This window comes from Adiantum capillus-veneris, chromosome 17 (assembly GCF_014529385.1).
Source record: "Adiantum capillus-veneris isolate H3 chromosome 17, ASM1452938v2, whole genome shotgun sequence".
NCBI classification, from domain to species: Eukaryota; Viridiplantae; Streptophyta; class Polypodiopsida; order Polypodiales; family Pteridaceae; genus Adiantum; species Adiantum capillus-veneris.
The window spans coordinates 153,373,497-153,394,466 of NC_140947.1; the positions used below are offsets into that span (position 1 = coordinate 153,373,497).

The window sequence follows — 20,970 nt, forward strand, 5'->3', positions numbered from 1 at the left end:
GCTTCAGCCATTACACCACACACGTTGCCCCAAACTATAAATCTCTCTTCTTCTCGGAACGAGGTAACCGAACCCATTCCTACATCCTTGAGCCCATCCCGTTGAGTGCGATCCGCACCATTGCCTCCATTCGTCTTAGCTCCCATTCTCTACGCTGCGAGACAGGACGTTGGGGCACTGGCGAGGAGTGTCATAGACTTTGCACCTTATGCCCTCGTCGAGTGCGAGAGAGTGAGTACCACACACTACTTGAGTGCTCAGCTTTTGACCACATTAGGTCCTCTTTTCCCCATATATTCAGCCATGATCTCTCCCTACATACCTTCCTCTCCCAACCACAATGTGGACTCTCTATTGCGACGCTCATTTCAGCCATTTTTGAGCATCGAGAGTCACTTATGAACTCCACTCACACCACGTGACATGTTCATTTGGTCCCAAAGGTCATATTTGACCTCCCAGGACGATAATAGAACTCTCTCTCTCTCTCTCTCTCTCTCTCTCTCTCTCTCTCTCTCTCTCTCTCTCTTTGCGCTGCCTCATTGATGGGGCAGAGGCGCGGAAGAAGAGGCTTTACTGCTGCTTTGTGGATTTCCGCAAGGCCTTTGACACAGTCCCACGCGAGAGACTCTTCCAGCGCCTTCACAGCATTGGGGTACCAACAGAGATGATTTGGGCCATATATGCTCTCTACGAGAGGGTGACAGGTCGAGTTCGTTGCCCAAGCGGTTTTTCAGAGACCATTGCTAGCACCATTGGTGTTAAGCAAGGATGCCCACTCTCCCCGACACTCTTTGGGCTCTACATCGACGAGATCTCCGACTACATACTGCGAGCAAGAGGAGAGGGGAGCGACTTGGCAGGTACTCCGGTCCACATCATGTTATATGCTGATGATATTGTGTTGATTTCAAAGTCACCCGAGGGCTTGCAACGCCATCTTGAGGCCTTGGACGAATTCAGCACACATAGGGGGTTGACTGTGAACCTTGGCAAAACCAAGGTTATGATCTTTCACACATCCAGTGCAGTGAGGAGCGCTGCCACCTTCACAGCAGCAGGAGGACAGGTTGATGTAGTCACCTCCTATGTCTACCTTGGCATCACATTCACCAGCCTACCAGGACCCTTCACTATGAGGCAGGCTGCTGCTGACAGGCTCACCCGAGGATATGCAGCTCTGACCATGCTAGAGCGGAGATGCCACCAGGCACACTTTCAGGAGCCCCGCACGAAGGGGTGGCTTTTCGACACCTTAGTCACCCCGGCCCTGATGTACTCGGCGGCAGTATGGGCACCAGGATTGACAGCTGACCAGTGGACACAGCTTGAGAGGCCACAGGTATGTATGATCTCACGCTTGCTCCGCAGCAAGAAGACAGTGCCACGTGACATTATTAGAGCCGAGCTCGCCACACCACCTATGGTTGTAGAGGCACTTTTCCAGACAGTCTGCTTCATCCAGAGGATGAGAGAGCTACCTCCTGACAGACTTACTCGTAGAGCATCTGAGGCAGCTATACAACTATCAGAGAGTGGGCATGAGAGAGCATGGTACTCACAGGTCAGAGCATGGTTTGAGGGACACGGTCTTGACATGGAGAGCCTACCACCATTCCAGTACGACCCCCACTCACCATATGTTCACCTCTCTCGCAGTGAGAGGAACTTGGTATTGAGATAGGATCTGTGGCAGCTATACACTAGGAGAGTCTGGGAGTCACCTGGCTTGGGGACGAGGATGTCAGATTACAGAGACCAGTTTCTCACCATATTGTCTGGGGGGTTCATACAGAGACCACGCTATATGGACACATATATGCCACATAGCTCACGAGTGGCGATTGGTCAGCTGAGAGTGGCTTCACACAGGTTAGAGATTGAGATCGGGAGACATACTGGTGTTCCCAGGGAGGAGCGAGTCTGCAGAGCCTGCGCAGAGGAGGTGGAGAGTGAGGAGCACTTTGTATGTAGATGCAGAGCATACACTGAGATCAGAGGCAGGTATGAGGCCTTATTCAGAGGACAGCCCACTCTCCGAGAGATCATGGACTCTCGAGATCAGAGACAGCTCGGACGTTTCTTACTAGAGATGCAGAGCCATCGGGACACACTACTACAGCCACACACAGCTACACAGACAGAGGGGAGACAGTCGCAGCTCACAGACTTCTTTCAGAGGATTGCCGCCCCTACCTCACCAGACACTCAGAGGGGAGTGACACTCTCACAGGCGGAGGTGAGCCGAGCTAGACGACGACCACGAGTCACAGGCTACAGGGGCGCGAGCTCCCACCACCGACAGATCGAGGAGATCCGAGCCCGGGAGCGCCGTGCCACTGAGGAGCGAGTAGCTCAGATGAGGGCCGACCCGACAGCTTTCATCCGGGTAGCCTTGGCACCAGACCCGCCCATGTACCACATCTTACATCCCCCCATTAGTACAGGATGGAGCTAGATAGCTTGATGCATTCTCATGATTGTACTACCTTGAGCATATAGACATGCATATACCCCTAGAGATAGAGCTCCATCCCTCCTCAGATACTCCACTACCTACATTCAGTTCAGTTTTGTATCAGTTTTGTTTCATTCATTTGTCTTCCTGATAGACGGATGACATACACACCATGTACATTTGATTTGTCTCATAGGCCGATTTCGGCCTGACATAGACGTTAAAAATCTTTCTTTCTTTCTCTCTCTCTCTCTCTCTCTCTCTCTCTCTCTCTCTCTCTCTCTCTCTCTCTCTCTCTATTAGAGAGAGGGAGATAGAGCAAGCTTTCTTAGACCCTGCTAGTATGCTGCGGGAACTCTTCACTACACCCATAGTTTGGTACCGATGGAGCTCACCAATCTTTGCATATCATGGTTGTACTCCCTGTGCATATAGTTTCCCTCCCATTAGAGTTAGAGCTCCATCCCCCCATACCTCCTACACATGCATGTATACACACCCCCGCTTCAGTCTATTTATAGCATGTTCAATTTTGGCACTTTCGTCTATTCTCTGGATACCCAAAGGACACACACATGTACACCGTTCTGTCACACAGGCCGATTCGGCCTTTAGAAGACGCTATTTAAGTAGGCAGAATTTCAAATGTCAATTATTGTATTGACATTTGCGTAGCTTACCTGAAAAAGATCTTTTCTACGAGACCGAAAGGAGGCTAGTGCAGCTATCAAGTGAGATGTCTGCTTTCCAAAATCAAGCTTTAAACCATCCCAGTTGTAATATCTCCTGCATGGTAGAAAAGAAGAGAAACTTGAAAATTACAGGAACAATCATATGAGACCAGATTAAACAATGGTCTGCACAGTAGAGAAAGTGCCAAACAAAAACAATGGGCAGACTACTTTTGAATCTGTGATCCAGCTACTTAGGAAACTGCAATCATTTTAAAAGACTGTACAAAGTAAGCTTCACCTTTGGTCTACTAACAGAGATCCACCTTTTGACAGTCCACATTCGTCACCCATATTGAGAACAGGGATACCTTGAGACAAGAATAGGCACATCAAATAATTCCGAACCTGCTAAAGAGAACCCTCACTCAGAAGATAGAAAAATACTATACATAGTTCCCTTCAAACAAGATAACTGCAGGAACTCCACACAGATCATTTATTGCAATATTTCCCTTGATTCCAAAGAAATACATTTTGCAAGACCATATACATCTATCATAGTGTCTAAGAAAACACCCCGTTTTTCATTTGGTTTCTAGTATTGGCATTTAACAACACTGTGATCCAGTCAATCAACACAAAAGTTGAACACATCATTCATTTGTTCACTCAACATAATGGACTTGAGGTCTGGATCTCGAAAGAGACAGATAGAAGCTTGAAAAACCTCTAAAACATATCATGTCAGTGTTACTGCCTTGACTTATCTGTTTAATGACAATTGGTTAGCCTATATCTTTAAAAAATGGCAAATTTTCTTGGAGATTGTTCTCCATTCCCATTTCAAATTCCATTACAAACAAAACACCATCCTTTTTAAATAACACAATAGTTTCTGCCCAAGGATACGGATGGATGTGCACTTCACACATTCACAGCAAAGCTTTACAACTAGACAAAAGCTTGCAGGGCAGACCTGTTTCACCCGAATATTCAACACTCCTTGCTTCAAAGTACGCCCTTCTTCTCCACAATTCCAGCTGCAAAGGTCTCAACATTTTTTGTAATAAGCTTGCATCTAGAACTTAAAACTGTTTATATTTAGAACACACTTTTTACTTTCAAATTCGTCTCCAACTGATGCTGAAGTATATACCTTCGCTCTGAGTCAGCTTCTATACTTGCACTGCTCAAACAAATAAAAGTAAATCTCTCTCTCTCTCTCTCTCTCTCTCTCTCTCTCTCTCTCTCTCTCTCTCTCTCTCTCTCTCTCTCTCTCTCTCTCTCTCTTTGTGTGTGTGTGTGTGTGTGTGCGCGCGCGCTCGCCCAAGCATCGACGACAAATTGGAGGCCACCAAGGAAGGATGGATTGAAGTAGTCGAGAAGAATATAAAAAAGAAGGCAAGAGCGGAAGCCCAAATAGATGAGGCGCTCATCATACACACAACCATTGAGGAAAAGAAGATGCAACAAGCCCGCCGCCTCAATGTACAAGTGACTGGCATCAAAGAAGAGGAGGGGTCCACACCAGAGAGAGATAGGAAAGCGCTATGCAGGAAGCTCGGGTACAAGGAAGACGAGGAGTTACCCTTCTCCAAAGCTTGGAGAGCTGGCAAAGACCTACAGAAAAGAACCTCATCCTCCAATTCCCCTCTGAGGAATCTTGAACCTCATTCATTCAAAAGAAGGCCATCCTAAGAGGGCTAGAGGGCCCACCTATCTACCATGGGACGACCTCACAAAGATGCAACAAGACCACCACTGCGCATGCATGCCTACAGTCAAAAAAGCTCGCAAAGAAGGGAAGAAGGCGCTATACCGAGATGGTCGCATCATCATCGATGGCAAGACCATCGCGTAGGGACTCGCGGCCTATGAGACACATGAGGAATCCCACATTGCAGTTTGAAACTGCAACGGGGATCTATGGACACACCCAGAGAGACTTGAGGAGGTGATGAGAGGACGGGACCTCATTCTCTTGACAGAGACACATGAGAGCCCAGAGCGGAGTCTACCGAAGATGGGTTTCAGTGGGAGTCCTCACATCGGGGGAGTATTCGCCAACACACTACACGAGGGTCGGGTGGGGTGGCTATACTCTTCAGACAGGGACTCCAGAGCAGGATACAAATTGTAGCACGGAACCCGCATGCACGCTACCTTTGGATTTGCTTTGAACTATCATGGAACAAGATCATCTACATTGCCTTTTGCTATGTCCCCCCCTCAGGCTCCGGATTTGCTACTACAGAGATGGAGAGGCATGGGGAGAACAAACCATCCCCATACGGACACCATTGTGCCAATCCACAAATCTGAGGACACCTTGGACCAAGGAACTATAGGTTTATCATAATAGGCCGTGCAATGGCCAAGCTATATGGGGCAGTACTTGAGGCTGAGATCAATTCATATGGAGAAAATGAGGGCCTATGGGCTCCTGGCCAAGTAAGGTTCTGACAGACCTTCTCCACCATCGACCACAACTTCATTCTATGTTGCCTCATTAATGGGACAAAGGTGCGGAAGAAGAAACTCTACTGCTGCTTTGTGGATTGCCGTAAAGCGTTTGGTACAATCCCACGGGAGAGGCTCTTTGGGCGGCTTCAGAGTCTGGGGATACCATCAGAGATGATATGGGATATCTATGCTCTACAAGAGAGTGACTCGAAGAGTTCGTTGTCAAGGCGGCTTGTCAGAGTCTATTGCTAGCACATTGGTGTCAAGCAAGGATGCCTCCTCTCCCCGACCCTCTTTGGACTCTACATCGACAAGATCTCCGATTACATCTTACGAGCAAGAGCAGGAGCTAACCTAGTAGGTACCCCAATCCACATTATACTTTACGCTGATGACATTGTTTTGATTTCAGAGTCAACAAAGGGCTTAGAGAGCCATTTGCGCGCCTTGGATGAGTTCAGTACACACAGAGGACTGTCAGTGAACCTTGGGAAGACCAAGGTCATGCATGATCTTCCACACCTCCAGATCAATCTAGCAAGCGGTCACTTTTACAGCAGCAAGAGGCCCAATTGAGGTGGTCACCTCCTACGTCTACCTGGGAGTCACCTTCACTAGCAGAGAAGGACCCTTCTCCATGGCACAAGCTGCCACTGACAGACTCACCCGAGGATATGCAGCTTTGACCATGTTAAGAGTGGAGATGTCATGAGGCACATTTTAGGAGCCCCGCACAAAGGGCTGGCTATTTGATACATTGGTCACCCCACCCTTGATGTACGCAGCAGCAGTGTGGGCACGCGGATTGACAAATAGCCAGTGGATGCGAATCGAGAGACCACAAATATATATGATCTCCCGCCTGTTCTGAGGCAAGCACACAATGCCACAGAACATCATCAACGCAGAGCTTGCTTCCCTGCCCATGACAATGGAGGCACTCTTTCAGACGATCTACTTTATCCAGAGAGTGAGAGAGCTGCCGGCCGACAGACTCGCATGGCGAGCATTTGAGTCAGCCATATAAATAGCAGAATCTGGATATGACAGAGCTTGGTACTATCACGAGGACGGCACCACATGCCAATAGAAAAGAACAGACTGAACAGACTTTTAGCACTTCAATAACCACTGAACTGAAAGAGAGAGAGACAGAGAGCACACGCGACACCGAGCGGCGGAATTCCACCCTAGAGAATACTGGCCCCAAACCATGGCGCTCCTTTCGGTATTTCTTTATATTGCTCAAACAAGGTACACTCTGTGGCTCTTGCTCTGCATCTGCCCGCACTAGAATGCTAGAGTGAGAGCCCATAGTTCATATTTAGAGGCCCTTGGTCACTCAAACGCAGTTTATATGAAAAGCTATAAACTCAAAAGCATATGGTCCAAAAGCAATGAACCCAAAAAGCTATTAGTGCGAATTACAAAAATCTGTACACCTGCCACGTCAACAACTGTCAGTTAATTCGTGGAAATCCGTACCGGCTGCCATGTCAGCACCTGTCAACACAAAACGCGAAAATCCATACTAGTTGCCACGTCATCATCTGAATTCGCTTTGTGTGTGTGTGTGTGTGTGTATGTAGCTATTTAAATCTTAACTAATAAGACATAATTGAATTTTTACATTCAAAAGACAGCTGGCCAAGGAATAATGAACTGATATGTACAAAAATAACTACGTATCAAAATTATTTAGGTACAATGATTGTAGGAAAGAGATCCTCTTTCAGTAAGACCAGTAGTAAAAGAACTTCCCCATTCCTCAGTGAGTACTTCATTAAAGTAAGGTTGCTTGCCAAAGAAAAGAAAACCCTTCATCCATCCAAACAAGACAACAATTCAGTTAGCCTTGGATGTGTTTTACAGGTATCAATGGACCATATCAGTTGTTATCCATGTCCATTTTACAGAATTTAATTACTTTAGACAAGCTAGGTCTTTTATTAGAATTTGTATGTTTAGCACTCTTTACCTATTTCTTCCAAAAATGAGTGGTACAATCTACCTTCTAATCTGAGTGGTGAAGTCCACCAAATTTTTATTTTTTTTAATATAGTGAAGTTTACTTGTTTAGCCATAGCTCGGTAGCTATGCTTAAGCCCACAGTAGCAACCATATACTTACCAATCAAATAGAGTATCAAAAAACTCCATTTTTACCAAGTGGAACCTCATGTCACGAGCCATAGCCCAATATTTATGCCAAAGCTGAGAGTATCAACCATATACTTACCTTCAAACTCCCAAGATTTCTATTAAGTCATTAGCATCCAATAAAGTACGATAATGTTCGGCCCTGTTTGAGTTAAGACACCTTCATGTTTCCACAGCCATGGGTACTAGATGGGCTAAAAAAACCCCAACACTTTCTCCTCATATGAAATCGTGAGGGAAAGTACTTTACACAAGTTCAAGTGTGGCCATAGTTCACCAAAGAAAAGACCAAAAGTATCCATGTAAGTGTTCGACAGAGATCATCACCATTTTGATGCAAAAACGAGGTTTCAATACCCAAGGTTCCATTTATATCAAGTGCACTCATAGATCACCATCCATAGCTTCACGCCAAAGCCAAATGTATTATATACTTACCTTCAGAATCCCAAGTTATTAGCATTACACAAAGAACTGTAGTGTTTGGCTAAGCTAAGCCTGCAAAGTCCTGCAGCGGGTAAATTAGAGCCAAAAAAGTTGATTTTGAGTGTAACTATTTCAAAGAATAAACTCCTCCCCCTTTAAAAAAAAAAAAAAACTAGTTAAGTCGGCAGTCGTCAAGACCTGTAGCGGCTTGAACAAAGCCAAGAGAATCCGAGAGATGCCAGATGATGCGCAGTTTTTCCTCAAAAAACCAGTCGACAGAAATCCCCAATAGTCAACCTCTTTAACTAACAAATTAAATTAGGTAAGCATTTAACAATCAAATGCCTTGCTACAAGATCTAAGAGCCACAGTGGATAACTGTCGAAAAAAACCACTTAAGTAGAATACTACCGAAAAAAACCAGTCAAGTAGAACCCCTAAAAATATAAGCCGAAAAAGATTGTCTATAGACAATACGACTCTACTGCATGCTTTGAGAGCTAATGCAAGCAGTAGCAACCATATGTTATGCTACTAGAAACAACTAATAATCAAAGTAGATGACTGTCGAACCATCTTCCTTAATGTTTGAAGCGACTTTCCTTAGAGATTTTTACTCAAACACAGGCGTGAGGTATGAAAAAAGCCTAGAAGAAAACCTGAGAAGCTTGAGTAGTGAGCTCCATAGCTCGAAACGTGAAGCAGGCGGTAAATCCCCTTAGTCAAAACAACAGAAAATAAACACAGGCTAAGTGAGGGGCAAGGTGCGCCCTCACCTTATTTATAGAGGTTGGACTGCTTGTTCCCGAGCGTGAACGATGAGAAAGGCGAGCCGCCCTGTTGTGTGGTGTCATCAAGCGGTGCACAGAATGCATTGCAAGGCGAGATTCATAGCCAGGAAGCGCAGGCCGCCTACCAGAAGTAATGAGAACCCGGCGTTTTACTCACGCTCGTTATTCAAGGAGAGACATACTTTATGATTGTTATGGAAGGGTATAGTCCCGTAGCCCATTACTGGCTTTTTGTGAGCAGTATCCCATTGATGTCCGACAAGTTTAATGAGGGTTAAGAAGGGGGGGGAGGGGGGATATATAGGAGGAGGGAAAAAAGAACCAGAGTAATTATAGTACCAAGGTGTGTGTGTGTGTGTGTGTGTGTGTGTGTTGGTCCCGCTTTGATCTTTAGGTCCTCTGGGCCCCATCCGACAGGGTCGCATAAGTTGGTAGGACTTCTTCTTAGGGTTTAGGCCCCTCGGCCGAGATCTGCAAATCGCCTCTGTTCTTCAAAGGCTTGATATGTCAGCAGTTTGTGACAAGTACTCACATGTTAGAGTATGATTCGGAGCACATGGCCTTGATCTTGAGAGCTTGCCACCTTTCTAGCATGACCCCGACTCACCCCAGGTTCATCTCTCACGTAGTGAAAGAAACATAGTGCTCCAACAAGATCTCTGGCACACAGACTTGGATCACATCTCCCCTTCAGCAGAGGATGTCACATTACAGAGATCATTTCCTTACCGTACGTTCATACAACGACCCCACTATAAGGACATTTACATGCCACACAGCTCATGAGTGGCGATCAGTCAACTCACAGTATCATCACACAGGCTAGAGATAGGGGTGGGGCGCACCCGCTGCCCATGCCATTCCCAGGGAGGAGAGAGTCTGCAGAGTATGCAGAGAGGAGGTGGAGTGAGGAGCACTTTGTTTGCAGATGCAGAGCTTACGATGATATTAGAGGCAAATACCAGTCACTTTTCAGAGGGCAGACTACCCTTTCAGAGGGCAAGTTGGGGCGCTACTTGCCGGAGATACAGACACACTTCTACACCCAACCGCAAAGACACAAGGGGGGGACAGTCACAGCTTACAGATTTTTTCCAGATGACCACACCCCCTCCACTTCTAGATCCACCAAGGGGAGTGACTCTTGAGTAGGCTGAGACGAGCCGGGCCAGATGATGCCCACATGTTACTGGATATCGGGCCCCCCGACCACACTACGAACAGATTGAGGGGATCCAGACCCGAGCGCCGAGCTATTGAGGAGAGACAAGCCCAAACGATGGCTCACCCCCCTATTAAAACAGAATGGAGCTAGCTAGCTTGATGCATTTGCATGGTTGTACTACCTGAGCATATAGACATGCACATTGTGAGGTGCAACGGAATGAATGTTTGAACTTTGCTCAAGATGAGTACTCCGAACTGTGCTCAAGGTTCCTTTTACTTATGGAAGGGAGAGCCTTTCGTTCCTTTAGTGAGAGAGTGCAATGGACACAAACAAAGTGAATGGAAGTGCATGAAATTGAGAGATAGAGAAGAGAATACGACACCAGAGACACTGTAAAACCCTCCTCCGAAGGCCCCACTCTCTATGGCGAGAGTGGTCTACTTATGATTGCACAAATCTCTACAATGCTTGGACTTGCCAACGATGTCGACGATGATGAGGACGACGACGAGATGGGCTGAAATCTGGAAACTCTAAGGGCTGAAATCTGCAAATCTTCTATCTGCTGAATTCTGACTCTATGTCAATGACGACGGTACGACGACGATGCGCCGAAAACGCAGATGCTCAGCATCTGCGTTTTCCGGGCTGAAACTGTAAACCTTGCGAAAACTGACCGTGTGGCGAGGATCTGCTGCGGGAAGGTGAGATCTGCGAGGTGCGGGACTTGATCTACGGTGTCTAAAGGCTGAAAACTGAAAACGCTGAGGTTTCTTGATGTTCCGTCGCGGTGGATTTGCAAAACGCTAGGTTATGATGCAGATGCAAAAACGCTAGGGCTGAAAATCTGCAAATCTGTCGCCTGTTGTTCTGCAAATGCAAAACGCTAGGCTGATCTGATGTTCTGCTGAGAAGTTGCCTATTGAGCGAGTGCTCCTGTTGCCCCTTCTGCCAGAAAGTGCTAACTCTAGTTTTCTTATATACAAACTTACTCAATTTTCCCTACCTACTTTCCAACAAAAGTCACTTAAAAATAATAAGTGAAAAATGTCAAAAATAGGGAAAATAGGTCTATGCATTGTAAAAATGCTACTGATGGGATCTGACTGGAATCTGATGGTCATGTTGTGTGCAACCAGAGGATATGCATCTAATATAAGTGTCTGGACATGCACGGTCTGCGAACAGACTCACAAAAGTGCCAGATCACTTCCTATTCTACACTGACTTGACTGAACTGAACCCTGGTCATGTTGTAGCTTGTCCACGGACACATAGGGTTGGATGTGTCACGTGACACACATACCCCTAGTACTAGAGCTCCCCCCCCCCCCCCCCCCCGATCCCATAAAAAACCAAGGCTTTTATCCTCATCCTTATTTTGTACCAGTTGGGATTTTTTTTCTTTTCCGATAGATGAAGGACATACACGCATGTATATTTGATTTGTCTCATAGGCCGACTTCGGCCTCAAATGGACCTTAAAATCTGTGTGTGTGTGTGTGTGTGTGTGTTGGGGGGGGGGGGGGGGGGGGGGGGGGGGGGGGGGGAGAAAAGGGGCTTTCACCCTATGCATTACATAAAATCGGCCATAGGTCCATATACAAGAAATATGGGGAAACTCTGAAAGATGTACAATGAGATCATGGGGAAAAACCCACAGCAAACCACAAAAAACATCTTGGGATAAAGTTATTCTAATCAAGTGGTAAAGTGTAGCTATCTGGATTGTGATCAAGTCTACACAAATCTTCCCAATGCTGTGTATCTGCTTACTGATATAAAGCATCTGTTGTACATAGAGTAACATCCTCATACCATGGATGTAGAAAAACTAATCTTTCCCTCAAGCAACTCACTTGTCGGATCTCCTCAACTTGCTGACACTGGTGTGCGCATGGCAAGGTCCCACAGTCTCAAAGAACTCCTCAATAACTGTGTCGCCCACCTCAGCCCTCTGAGATGCTTGCCAATGAAAGGCAAACTCATGACACCGCTCCTCAATGCTAGTCAGCTCATGTCGAGCCTCCTGCATCTGCTCCTCCAACCAAGGACAGTCTGGGTGGTGCTCTTGCATCTGCTGTAAGGAAGCAATGCCCCGTCGCAGACGCTTCTCCTCCTCCCTGGTTGCAGCCAAGCGAGCTGCAGACTCTTGGAAGAAGAAGCGACTAAGCTCAGCAAGTCTAGAGGCCACTGTACCAACAGTGGTGCCCTAAGTGCCCTAACTCTCAGTCGAAAGTGCCACCACCCACTCTCTGAGCTCTGAATCTAGCAAGATCCTCCCAAGGATGCACAGCATCGTGCTCCCACTCCTCTGTTTGTCAGTCACGGTAAGTATTACTCGTGCATGATCTGAAAATGTAGTCCCTGCCAGAATGCAAACAGATCCTCCCATGTCACAGATGTGATCACTGGTGTAGAAGCAATCTAACCGAGATAGATTCGCTCCTCCTACTCTCCGGTAAGAGCGAGAGAAAGACAAGCTATCTGGGGGCCACACAAAGCCTCCATGCTACCAAACATTTGAAATCCTCATGGTCGTACATAAACTCTCCCATGCTGCCAACTCAGCCCCGTGCACAGTAGCATGGCTACCTCCAATATTATCTCAAGGGTTCTCCAACATGTTGAAGTCTCCACTGACACACCACTGCTCTGCATGCGGCAAGGACTCTACAATATGTTATCAAAACTCAGCTCGTGCACTTGCCACATTGGGCGCATGAATGTTCAGGAAGCCCATGAGGCAACCATGAACCTGCACAATAATCCACTCGGCCTTGCCTGGCATAATAATACCTCTGCCCACAATGGCATGCTGCCATGAGTCCACAATAGTCATACATACCCCTCCCTAGATGCCTCTAGGCCCAAAAGCAGCTGGCCAAAATGTCTCATAACGACCACGTAAAATCTGACCACATTGCCGAATGCAGCTCTCACAAAGATGGTGCTCCTAAAGCATAAGAATGTCATAGTATTACCCACAAGGCACAGGTGAAGCTCCTAATGCAAGCCACTCCTCCTACGCTAAAATTGGGGTCCACCTAATCCTAGCACATTCCATGAGACGATCCTCATGGAGTTCGTGAGAAAAAACCAATGTTGCAATAGCAACCAATCTCGCTATCTTTGAGGCCGGCTTAGATGGGGAGTCATCCATTTGGTATCAGAGCCAGACCAATGGCTTCTTTAAATGCTGGGTTCGATGTGGAAGTAGCAGTTTTTTGCTTCAATATGGCGGTGAGCCGATTATGTGAAGGATTGGACAGTTGGGGCAAGTGCTTAACGTTGTCCTGGAGTGAAGGTGAAATGGAAGAGCGCTTGAGCCGCGGAAAGGAGGTAAAGGAAGCGTTATGCCAACTGGATCACACCTATGACAGGAATAAAAGGCGTTTCGATTGGGACTGCGAAGAGATGCTTCGAAAAGGAAAACGAATGCGAAAGGAGTTGAAGAGGAAGAGAAAAGGTATGCAAGAGGAGTTGAAGAGACAGGAACAGGAGCGGAAGGCGTTCCATGATGGGATGGCAACGGTATTGGGGCAAATAGACCGCGATGAGGAGATAAGAATGCTTCATATGCTGGACCGTGAGGTGACACAAAAAATCGATGCGCTAGCTCCCGCCGAGGAGACTCTTCCCGGAGGGGATTGGATGTGTAATGCAATGCACGATCGTGTGAATGGAGAGTGTGATGATGGTATGCTTGTGCCTGAGCTTTATATGGCTCCAAACGCTCAGCTGAGTGTGAGCGATTATGAAGGGCAAGTGGTAGTCCCTATTGTATCTGACCTTCCGTGTGTGGACGAAGGAGAAGAATGCATGAGTGAAGAGGAGTGGACAAGGAAATTGGATGCTATGTTTCCCGGCTATGTCGAGGTCCGTTATGAGGAAAAGCTACTGCAGGTTACCGAAGGTGATGCTGGTCATACCCTGTTGGAGGGGGAGTGGTTGGCTTGCGAGCCATACTTAACTGATGGGTACGGTACCCGTGAAGGAATTGAAGAGGAGCACCAGGTGGTCCCTGCTGACTCCTATCCCCCACATGAGAGGGGAGAGTTGGAACACGCAGCATGTAACGACCTACAGGCTGCTGCATTCGAATTACCCGAGAAAAGGATTGTGGAAATATGTGGCAATAATCCAATCGTATGCGAAGAAGTGAGAGGAGACGCGGTGAATCTGGGATATGGCAGGTTGGTCTTAACGCTTGCGTGTGAAGTGATTACAGAGGATGCGAGTCGGGTGCGAGTGGTCATTGAGATGCGAGACTCAGCCAAGTATATGCTAACAATGATGCACAGTGATTGGGTCACGACATGGGTCAGGGAGATCCGGTTGGGGATGTATCCAAAGTGGCCTTATAGATTGAATGCGAGTGAAGAGCGGGCTGAAGTAAAGCCAGCAGGATCAGCCATCGCAGGACGGCTTTTTGGCTTCAAAGAGCAGGTCCCTGTAAGGACACCCAGGCATGGGGCTGAGAATGGCAGAGCTAGCCAGCTCTCGTATACGTCGCCCTCGATGAGGGGACAGTTGGTGAAAAGTGCGCGAAGCATAACCTTGGGGAACGTGAACCTCATGGACGGGCCTGACGGACCAGAGATAACGCAGTTCGAGGGCCGGGTGCCCCTTTACTCGAGACGCCGTGCGATGCGGCGGGCGATCTCCTCGAGGGCCGAGAGCTTTCAAGCCAAGGCAGCCTGCGCTAGGGAGCCGGGCAAGATGCAGAGAGGTAACCAAGGAGGGGCCGAGTGTGTGCCCAAGCAGGACATGGAGTGGGGACCTTGGGATAGAGGACCCATAATTTTTTTTGTGATAAGATGCTGGTACGTGGACAGTATGCTCGCTGGGAGCAGTATTGAATGGGACAGCCGACTAATTGATATGGAAGGACGGGGGTCTACGACCCCCCAGCCATGCGCCCCGTTGGTAAAGCGGGCCCTGAACGAAGACTCCAGGATGATTGTGAAGACGCGCGACTACCCGAGCCGGGCATGGCGACCTGGGTTGCTTGGGGTTGTATCTTACGGGTTAGTTAATGTGCCCGACAAAGACCTTCGGGGGGTGAGAATATGCGTGTGGGATCCGGGAGAGGACTACCCATGCAGGGATGTTTCCGCTTGTGGAATGCGCAGAATAGCTGAATTGACAGCATGCTGGGACATATGGAGCCGAGGCAAAGTTAAGTCGGAAGAGCTGGAGCCGTTCTCTGGTCCTGATATGCAGTATGTAGCAAAACAAGGGCTGGCACAAATGCAGCCTACGGATGGCCGATGGGTCCCACCTCGACAGCCAGGGACTAAAGCGAGTAGCCGGGGATGTATCACAAGCGGGATGGGTCGAGCTGAGTCGAAGGACCAGCAAATAAACGAGATGCGTGGTGAGATAGGTAGGTGCAAGAAAAACGATATGTTGAGGCCAGAGAGGTATGGCCGAGGTATGTCCCCTCGACGAGGTGGGCTGGCCACAGAGAGCGAAGGCAACATAAATACGCAGCGCAAGAAGGCGGGCTCCGGTGAGCACCAGCCCGCCTTTCATTCAGGTAGCTGGGCTAGCCGAGTGATTACGCTCAGGTGTTTACACTTTAGCCGGTGCTGGTCCGAGTGGGCTCGCGGAACACTGAGCAGTGGACGGTACGCCAGGCATTTTTGGACAGGATTGCTAACAGGGCTGAGAGCGTGGGGCTCCCTAGTGAAGAGTGGAGTCACACTGATCATGGTCATGCTGCTCGCATGGTGGGCACTCGATGAGTGTCACGAGGAAAATCGATGCAAGGGAATGAAGTTCAGCAGGGAGAGAATGCGGCTGAGAATTACGCAGGGAACACCAGAAGAGGGGATGAATGCTCAATGGGGGACGCTGCCAGCAGCCATAGATGCACGGTGGATTCCTCCACGTCGCACTAACTGTGAAGGTTCGGGGTGGGACAAGAGGAAGCCCCCTAAGGTCAGGAGATGTTTGGATAGTTTGAGGAGGACTGATGCTGGGGACGGCTCGAAAACAGGAGATACGGTTGCTCGACGCAAAAAGGGGGCAAAGGGTCTCCCTTGGCTGGTTGCTTGGACGACGAATACGTCAGGAAAGGAATTGGGATTCATACATGCGCGTGATGCTGGACGATGTAAGCCAAGTCTTGAGGCTGAAACACATTGCTTTCTGGGTAAGGTATATGTTCTCGATGAGGACATCGAACTTTTTTGGGGGAGGGGAGAGTGTTACGGGTCCCCCTTTTGGAGAGCATTTCGGGACCCTCCACCTCTCCTCGGCTCCTCGAGACTAGCTCAATTTCATGTTCCGAGGCCTCGAGGGCTCCGAGCCGACGAGAGGCACCCAGTGTGGGAAGACCCGTTAGTGGAGAGAAGCATCGAGTGCTCGACTGGGGCTGATGTGCGAGAACGCCTCTTGGTGGTTTTAAGATGGTTAGGTAATAGGGTCGGATGTGAAGGCAACCTGCGGGCGCTTAGGGGATTAAGGCCCAAATGCATGCATAAGCCAGGGTTATCAAACCTTCGGGTTCAGGGGCCACTACACAGAGAAACAGGTGGACTCGAGCGACCCCGAGATAGTCTTGACTGTGAGTATGTCCAACCCAAGCCTGTGAAGAGCGTTCCGTCCGTGGGGCTTCATCCTCTGCCCAGGAGTCCTCATGTACATATACATAGCAGGGTGTACTCCGCATGTTAGCAAAGAAGTGTACCACACTTTGCCTACATCTTCCTAGCTGTCGATGAAGGTCATGTTCGTTGAGCTGGTTGTGAGGCAAGAGAGGGAGTGGATGATGGAGCAGGGGGGCTAGTGGGTGGAATGGGAGGGGAAGGGACAATAACGTGGGGATGGGGGAAGGTGGAGGTGATGGAGGCGGGGGGGTAAGGGCAGTGGGCGAAGCAAGAGGAGGAGAGGCTGTAAGAGGCGAAGCTGAGGTGAAAGGGGTATCTGTGGGCTTGTCCTGTTGTAAGGGGTCCAAACAATTTCCTGTGGGAACCCACTGCTGCCGGCCTTATGCAGGTCGACCACCTTGGGCCCTGAACTGACGTGGTGATATCTGGCGACGTCGACGACAGACCTGCTACAAGCCCTCCTTTGCAAACTTGGGCACCAGTCTCGGAGGAAGAACCTGCCTCATTTCCCCGTGTCTCTGCCTGCTGGGCCTGGCCAGCCTTACGAGGCTGGGTCGTGGTCTGTACAGCACATTGAGGCCACCTCCATGGAAAGGCCTTCGCAAGATGGCCCATCTGTCGACAAATGAAGCACTGATTCGGGAGGCCCGAGTACTCCACACTCTGACAAAGCAAACCACCACTCACCCGAGGTAGTAAAACAACCTTCGGGAGGGTGTGGGTGTCTCCAACCAGAACGCATGTTGTAGGTATGTCTGCAACCTTGGTATAGCTATAGAAGCTGCCATGCAAGGTCTCTCCAAGACAATCCCAATCTGGGAACCTATCCTGAGAGTAAAGGGAGGTACTCTCTCCTCAAGCTGGGAAGCAGACTGAGATGAGTAGGTCTGCCTCCTCAACAAGAGTAGTCGGGGTCAAAGCCATGGCGCCACTGTCAAAAATGTGCTCTGACTGCTCGAATGGCCAAGGGGCTTATCGCAATGACCTTGGACGCCATCTCGGATGTGTCAAATTCTATCTAATAGTAGCTGCGCCTGAGAAACTGAACAACAATGATCTTTCACACCTCTGCTAAAAGGCGGGTCTTAAGGAGATCACGCACCTCCCCTCTGCTAGCTCGGGTGCCGATGATGTTGCAAATGATGGAGGTTGCCTGGAGGCGCTCCACCTCTACTGCAAGGCTCGCTTGCTATGTCAGTGAGAATGTAAGTCGGATGGTGGGCTCTGTACGGTTGGACGAGGCGGCTTCGTGAGTGTCCCTTTGGGACGGAGCATGAGCCTCCATCTATGTCTGCTGCTGTGAAGAAAGGAGTCAAATGAAGACAAACCCTATGAGAGCACCGACAAGCAACATCAATGAAAAATACTGTGGAGCAAAGTCACAACATAGTCTCTTGAAAAAGGAAGGGGGGGGGGGGGGGGGGGGGGGGCAATGAAAAGATGCGAGTAATGGAGCGGGCAGCGTGGCGGGGAAAGCAGCGAGGGCCCCGCTGGCAAGGGAGGTGGCGGGCAGAGGAGAAAACAGCAGCGGGTGGGCAAGCACGGGGTGCAGCTCGAAGGGAGAGGGAGGGGGTAGCAGGGGGACAGGGCACGGCAGCGCGAGGGAGGGAGAAGGGGCAACACGAGGGAGGAGCTGTGGGGCAGGAGACCAACAACAGCAGCGAGTCCGAAATACGGTTCGTGCTGGAAAGAAACTTGATATCAAGTCTTTTTGCTTACTCAAACTTTGTCAAACCAGGAAGTGAATCTAAGGATTCAAGTTTATCCAAGGGTCTACAGGGCGAGTTACCTCCAGAGCAGCTAGAGGATCACACCTTTGATTTGCTACCAAGGAGTACCCCTCAAAACCAAAGTTTTGGAGAGCATAGATATGTAAGAATATTCTTTGATGATATCGTTGTTTTCAAAGTCCGAAGAAGAGCATAGAGAGCATCTGACATAAGTGTTCAAAGCGCTCAGGGAACACAAATTGGTGATCAACGGAAAGAAAAGCGAGTTCTTTATGGCAGAGAGACAATTGGAACATTGTTTCGTCCAAGGGCTAAAGTTAAGGCTATTTGCAATTGGCCCACATTGCAGAATGTACATGATGTGAGGAGCTTCTTTGGCTTGGGTTCTTACTATCAAAGGTTCATAAAATTTGCAGAGATTTCTTTGCTATTGCACGCCCTTACTCAGAAAGGTGTACTATTCAATTGGGGACCTACACAAATTGCAGCATTTGAGCAGCTCAAACACAAGTTGAGTACTTGACATGTATTGATACTATCAAATTTGTACGAGCCTTTTGAGGTTTACTATGATGCTTATGGAAGAATTTTGGGAGCAGTGTGGATGCTAAATGACCATGTAGTAGCTTATGAGAGGCGAATGCTTTTGAAGACAAAACGCCGTGCAGGTGCTCAAATTTATGAGAAGAAACTCTTAGCAGTGACACATGCATTGAGTCAATGGAAGCATTCCCTTCCCGGTGTAGACTTCACAATATACCACGGATCATCAGAGTTTGAACTATTTCTTGTAGCAGCTGAAGTTATCAAAGAAAGGAGATGAGCGAATATCCTATATCAGTTTCACTTTCTTAAAGTGTACTTAAAGGGCAAAAACAATGTAGTTGCAAATGCGCTATCTCACAAGCCACATGTTTCTACAGTCACAACAATGTTTCATCATGGTTTTGATGATAAGAGGGAGCACTATGATTTTGATGTGATATTCGACAGAGTACAGAGTGGGTTGCAGGATATTCTCTTAAGGATGGTTACTTGGTGTGGGAAGCCAAGTTATGTGTGACAAGGGCTTTAAGGCTAAAGGTGTTGACAGAGTGTCAGAATCCCCTTAAAGGATAGAACACTAAGGCAGCTAAGATTTTTTTCTATTGGCCTCAACTCAAGAAGGGCGTGGATGGAGTTTATGAATACTTTGTATGATATGTTAGGAAGTGATGTACGATAATCACCAAGTAACATGATTCCAAATTGACCATGGGAGAGTATTGCTAGGGATTTGATTTTCAACCCCCCAAGACTGAGGGTGGGCGTGATGGTATCTGGACCATCATGGATTTGGTTCAATAAGCAGGCTTATTTTGTGCCAAAGAAAAAGACAATGAAAGGCGATCACTTGGCCAAACTGTTTATATAACACATCTTTCAGATTCATGGGTAGGCACCTACTTCTTTTGTTTCAAATAGAGACCCCAGGCTTACGAGCTTGTTGAAGAACAATGTGTGATAATGTGGGTACTACACTCAAATTCTCTTCCTCGTTTCATTCATAGATAGATGGGCACTCAGAGATTACCCAATGCTAGTATTAGACTTGTTGAAGTCTTACATCTCTGAAAATAAGTCTCGTTGAGAGTGGTATTTGCTATTGGTGGAGTTTTCTTATACCAACATTGTTCATACATCGATGTGGAAGGCACCATAGTCGAAGGTGGCAAGAAGGTTCCACCTGTCTTGTACACCAGGGACAAGATTTCCAAGCTGCTCACTTTGTAGAGGATCAAACCACCCCTTTTGCCGAGGTTAAGGAGACCTTGCATAAGTCTCAAGAATGGCACAAGAAAGCAGTAGACAAGCATCGATGTGGCTTACAATTAAAGGAAGGCAAGATCAAAGAGATCCTTTAGATTGAAGTTGACAGATACTTGGAGGATTCACAATGCTTTTCATGTGAGTTTATTACGACCTTTCAAGGGTGAGGTGTCGGAGGACAAGGATCCATAGGAGCAGGCTGAGGTGGAAGAAACCGGCAATGCTTGGTTAAGTTCAGGAGCCACCCTGCTCTTGACACAAAGTGGATGGAGGAGGAGGAGGACTCGGGCAAATACTCCTCAGTTGTTAGAGTTTGACCTTGAGGCTTTTGGTCTAGTTGCAGATCTATTCGAAAAATGCGCGCTAATTCAGTGGGTTAAGTCTAGTGCAATGCATGCTACACAAGAGAGGAGTAACTCCACTCTTTTCTCATAGATTCACGACAGATTGCGTATAGAGTCAACCATTTTGTCTCTGACATTCTTGGGTACGGATGTGTTGACACTGCTTTGCATGGTGACTATTGTACATAGATTGTTTACCATGATATGTGATGTTATGGTTGGAATTCCAAGAGAGTGATTTACAAACAAATGTTGAGTACTCTTGCAGGTACATGTTTGAGCATGTGAGGTGAAATGTCTGCAGTATTTTGTCTCTATTAACTGGCAAGGA

The 20,970-nt window shown here is 47.9% G+C and overlaps 2 protein-coding genes across 6 annotated transcripts in view; one reads left to right on the forward strand and one right to left on the reverse strand.

Annotated features, from left to right (window-relative positions):
- The window catches only part of LOC147438350 (isoamylase 2, chloroplastic-like), a 194,788-nt gene that overhangs the window by 62,526 nt on the left and 111,292 nt on the right, over positions 1–20,970 (reverse strand). For all 5 annotated transcript variants that reach the window (XM_086487649.1, XM_086487650.1, XM_086487651.1 and 2 more), the window contains 4 exons: positions 4,289–4,318; positions 4,109–4,172; positions 3,431–3,537; positions 3,139–3,244 (listed from right to left, as the gene is read on the reverse strand). In XM_086487649.1, the coding sequence (XP_086343775.1) occupies positions 3,139–3,244; positions 3,431–3,537; positions 4,109–4,172; positions 4,289–4,318 (307 nt within the window). The remainder of the gene's footprint in view (positions 1–3,138; positions 3,245–3,430; positions 3,538–4,108; positions 4,173–4,288; positions 4,319–20,970) is intronic.
- On the forward strand, positions 13,650–16,823 carry LOC147438351 (uncharacterized). The gene has a single exon (XM_086485936.1). The coding sequence runs from the start codon at positions 13,665–13,667 to the stop codon at positions 16,821–16,823; it is 3,159 nt and encodes a 1,052-aa protein (XP_086342062.1). The 5' UTR covers positions 13,650–13,664.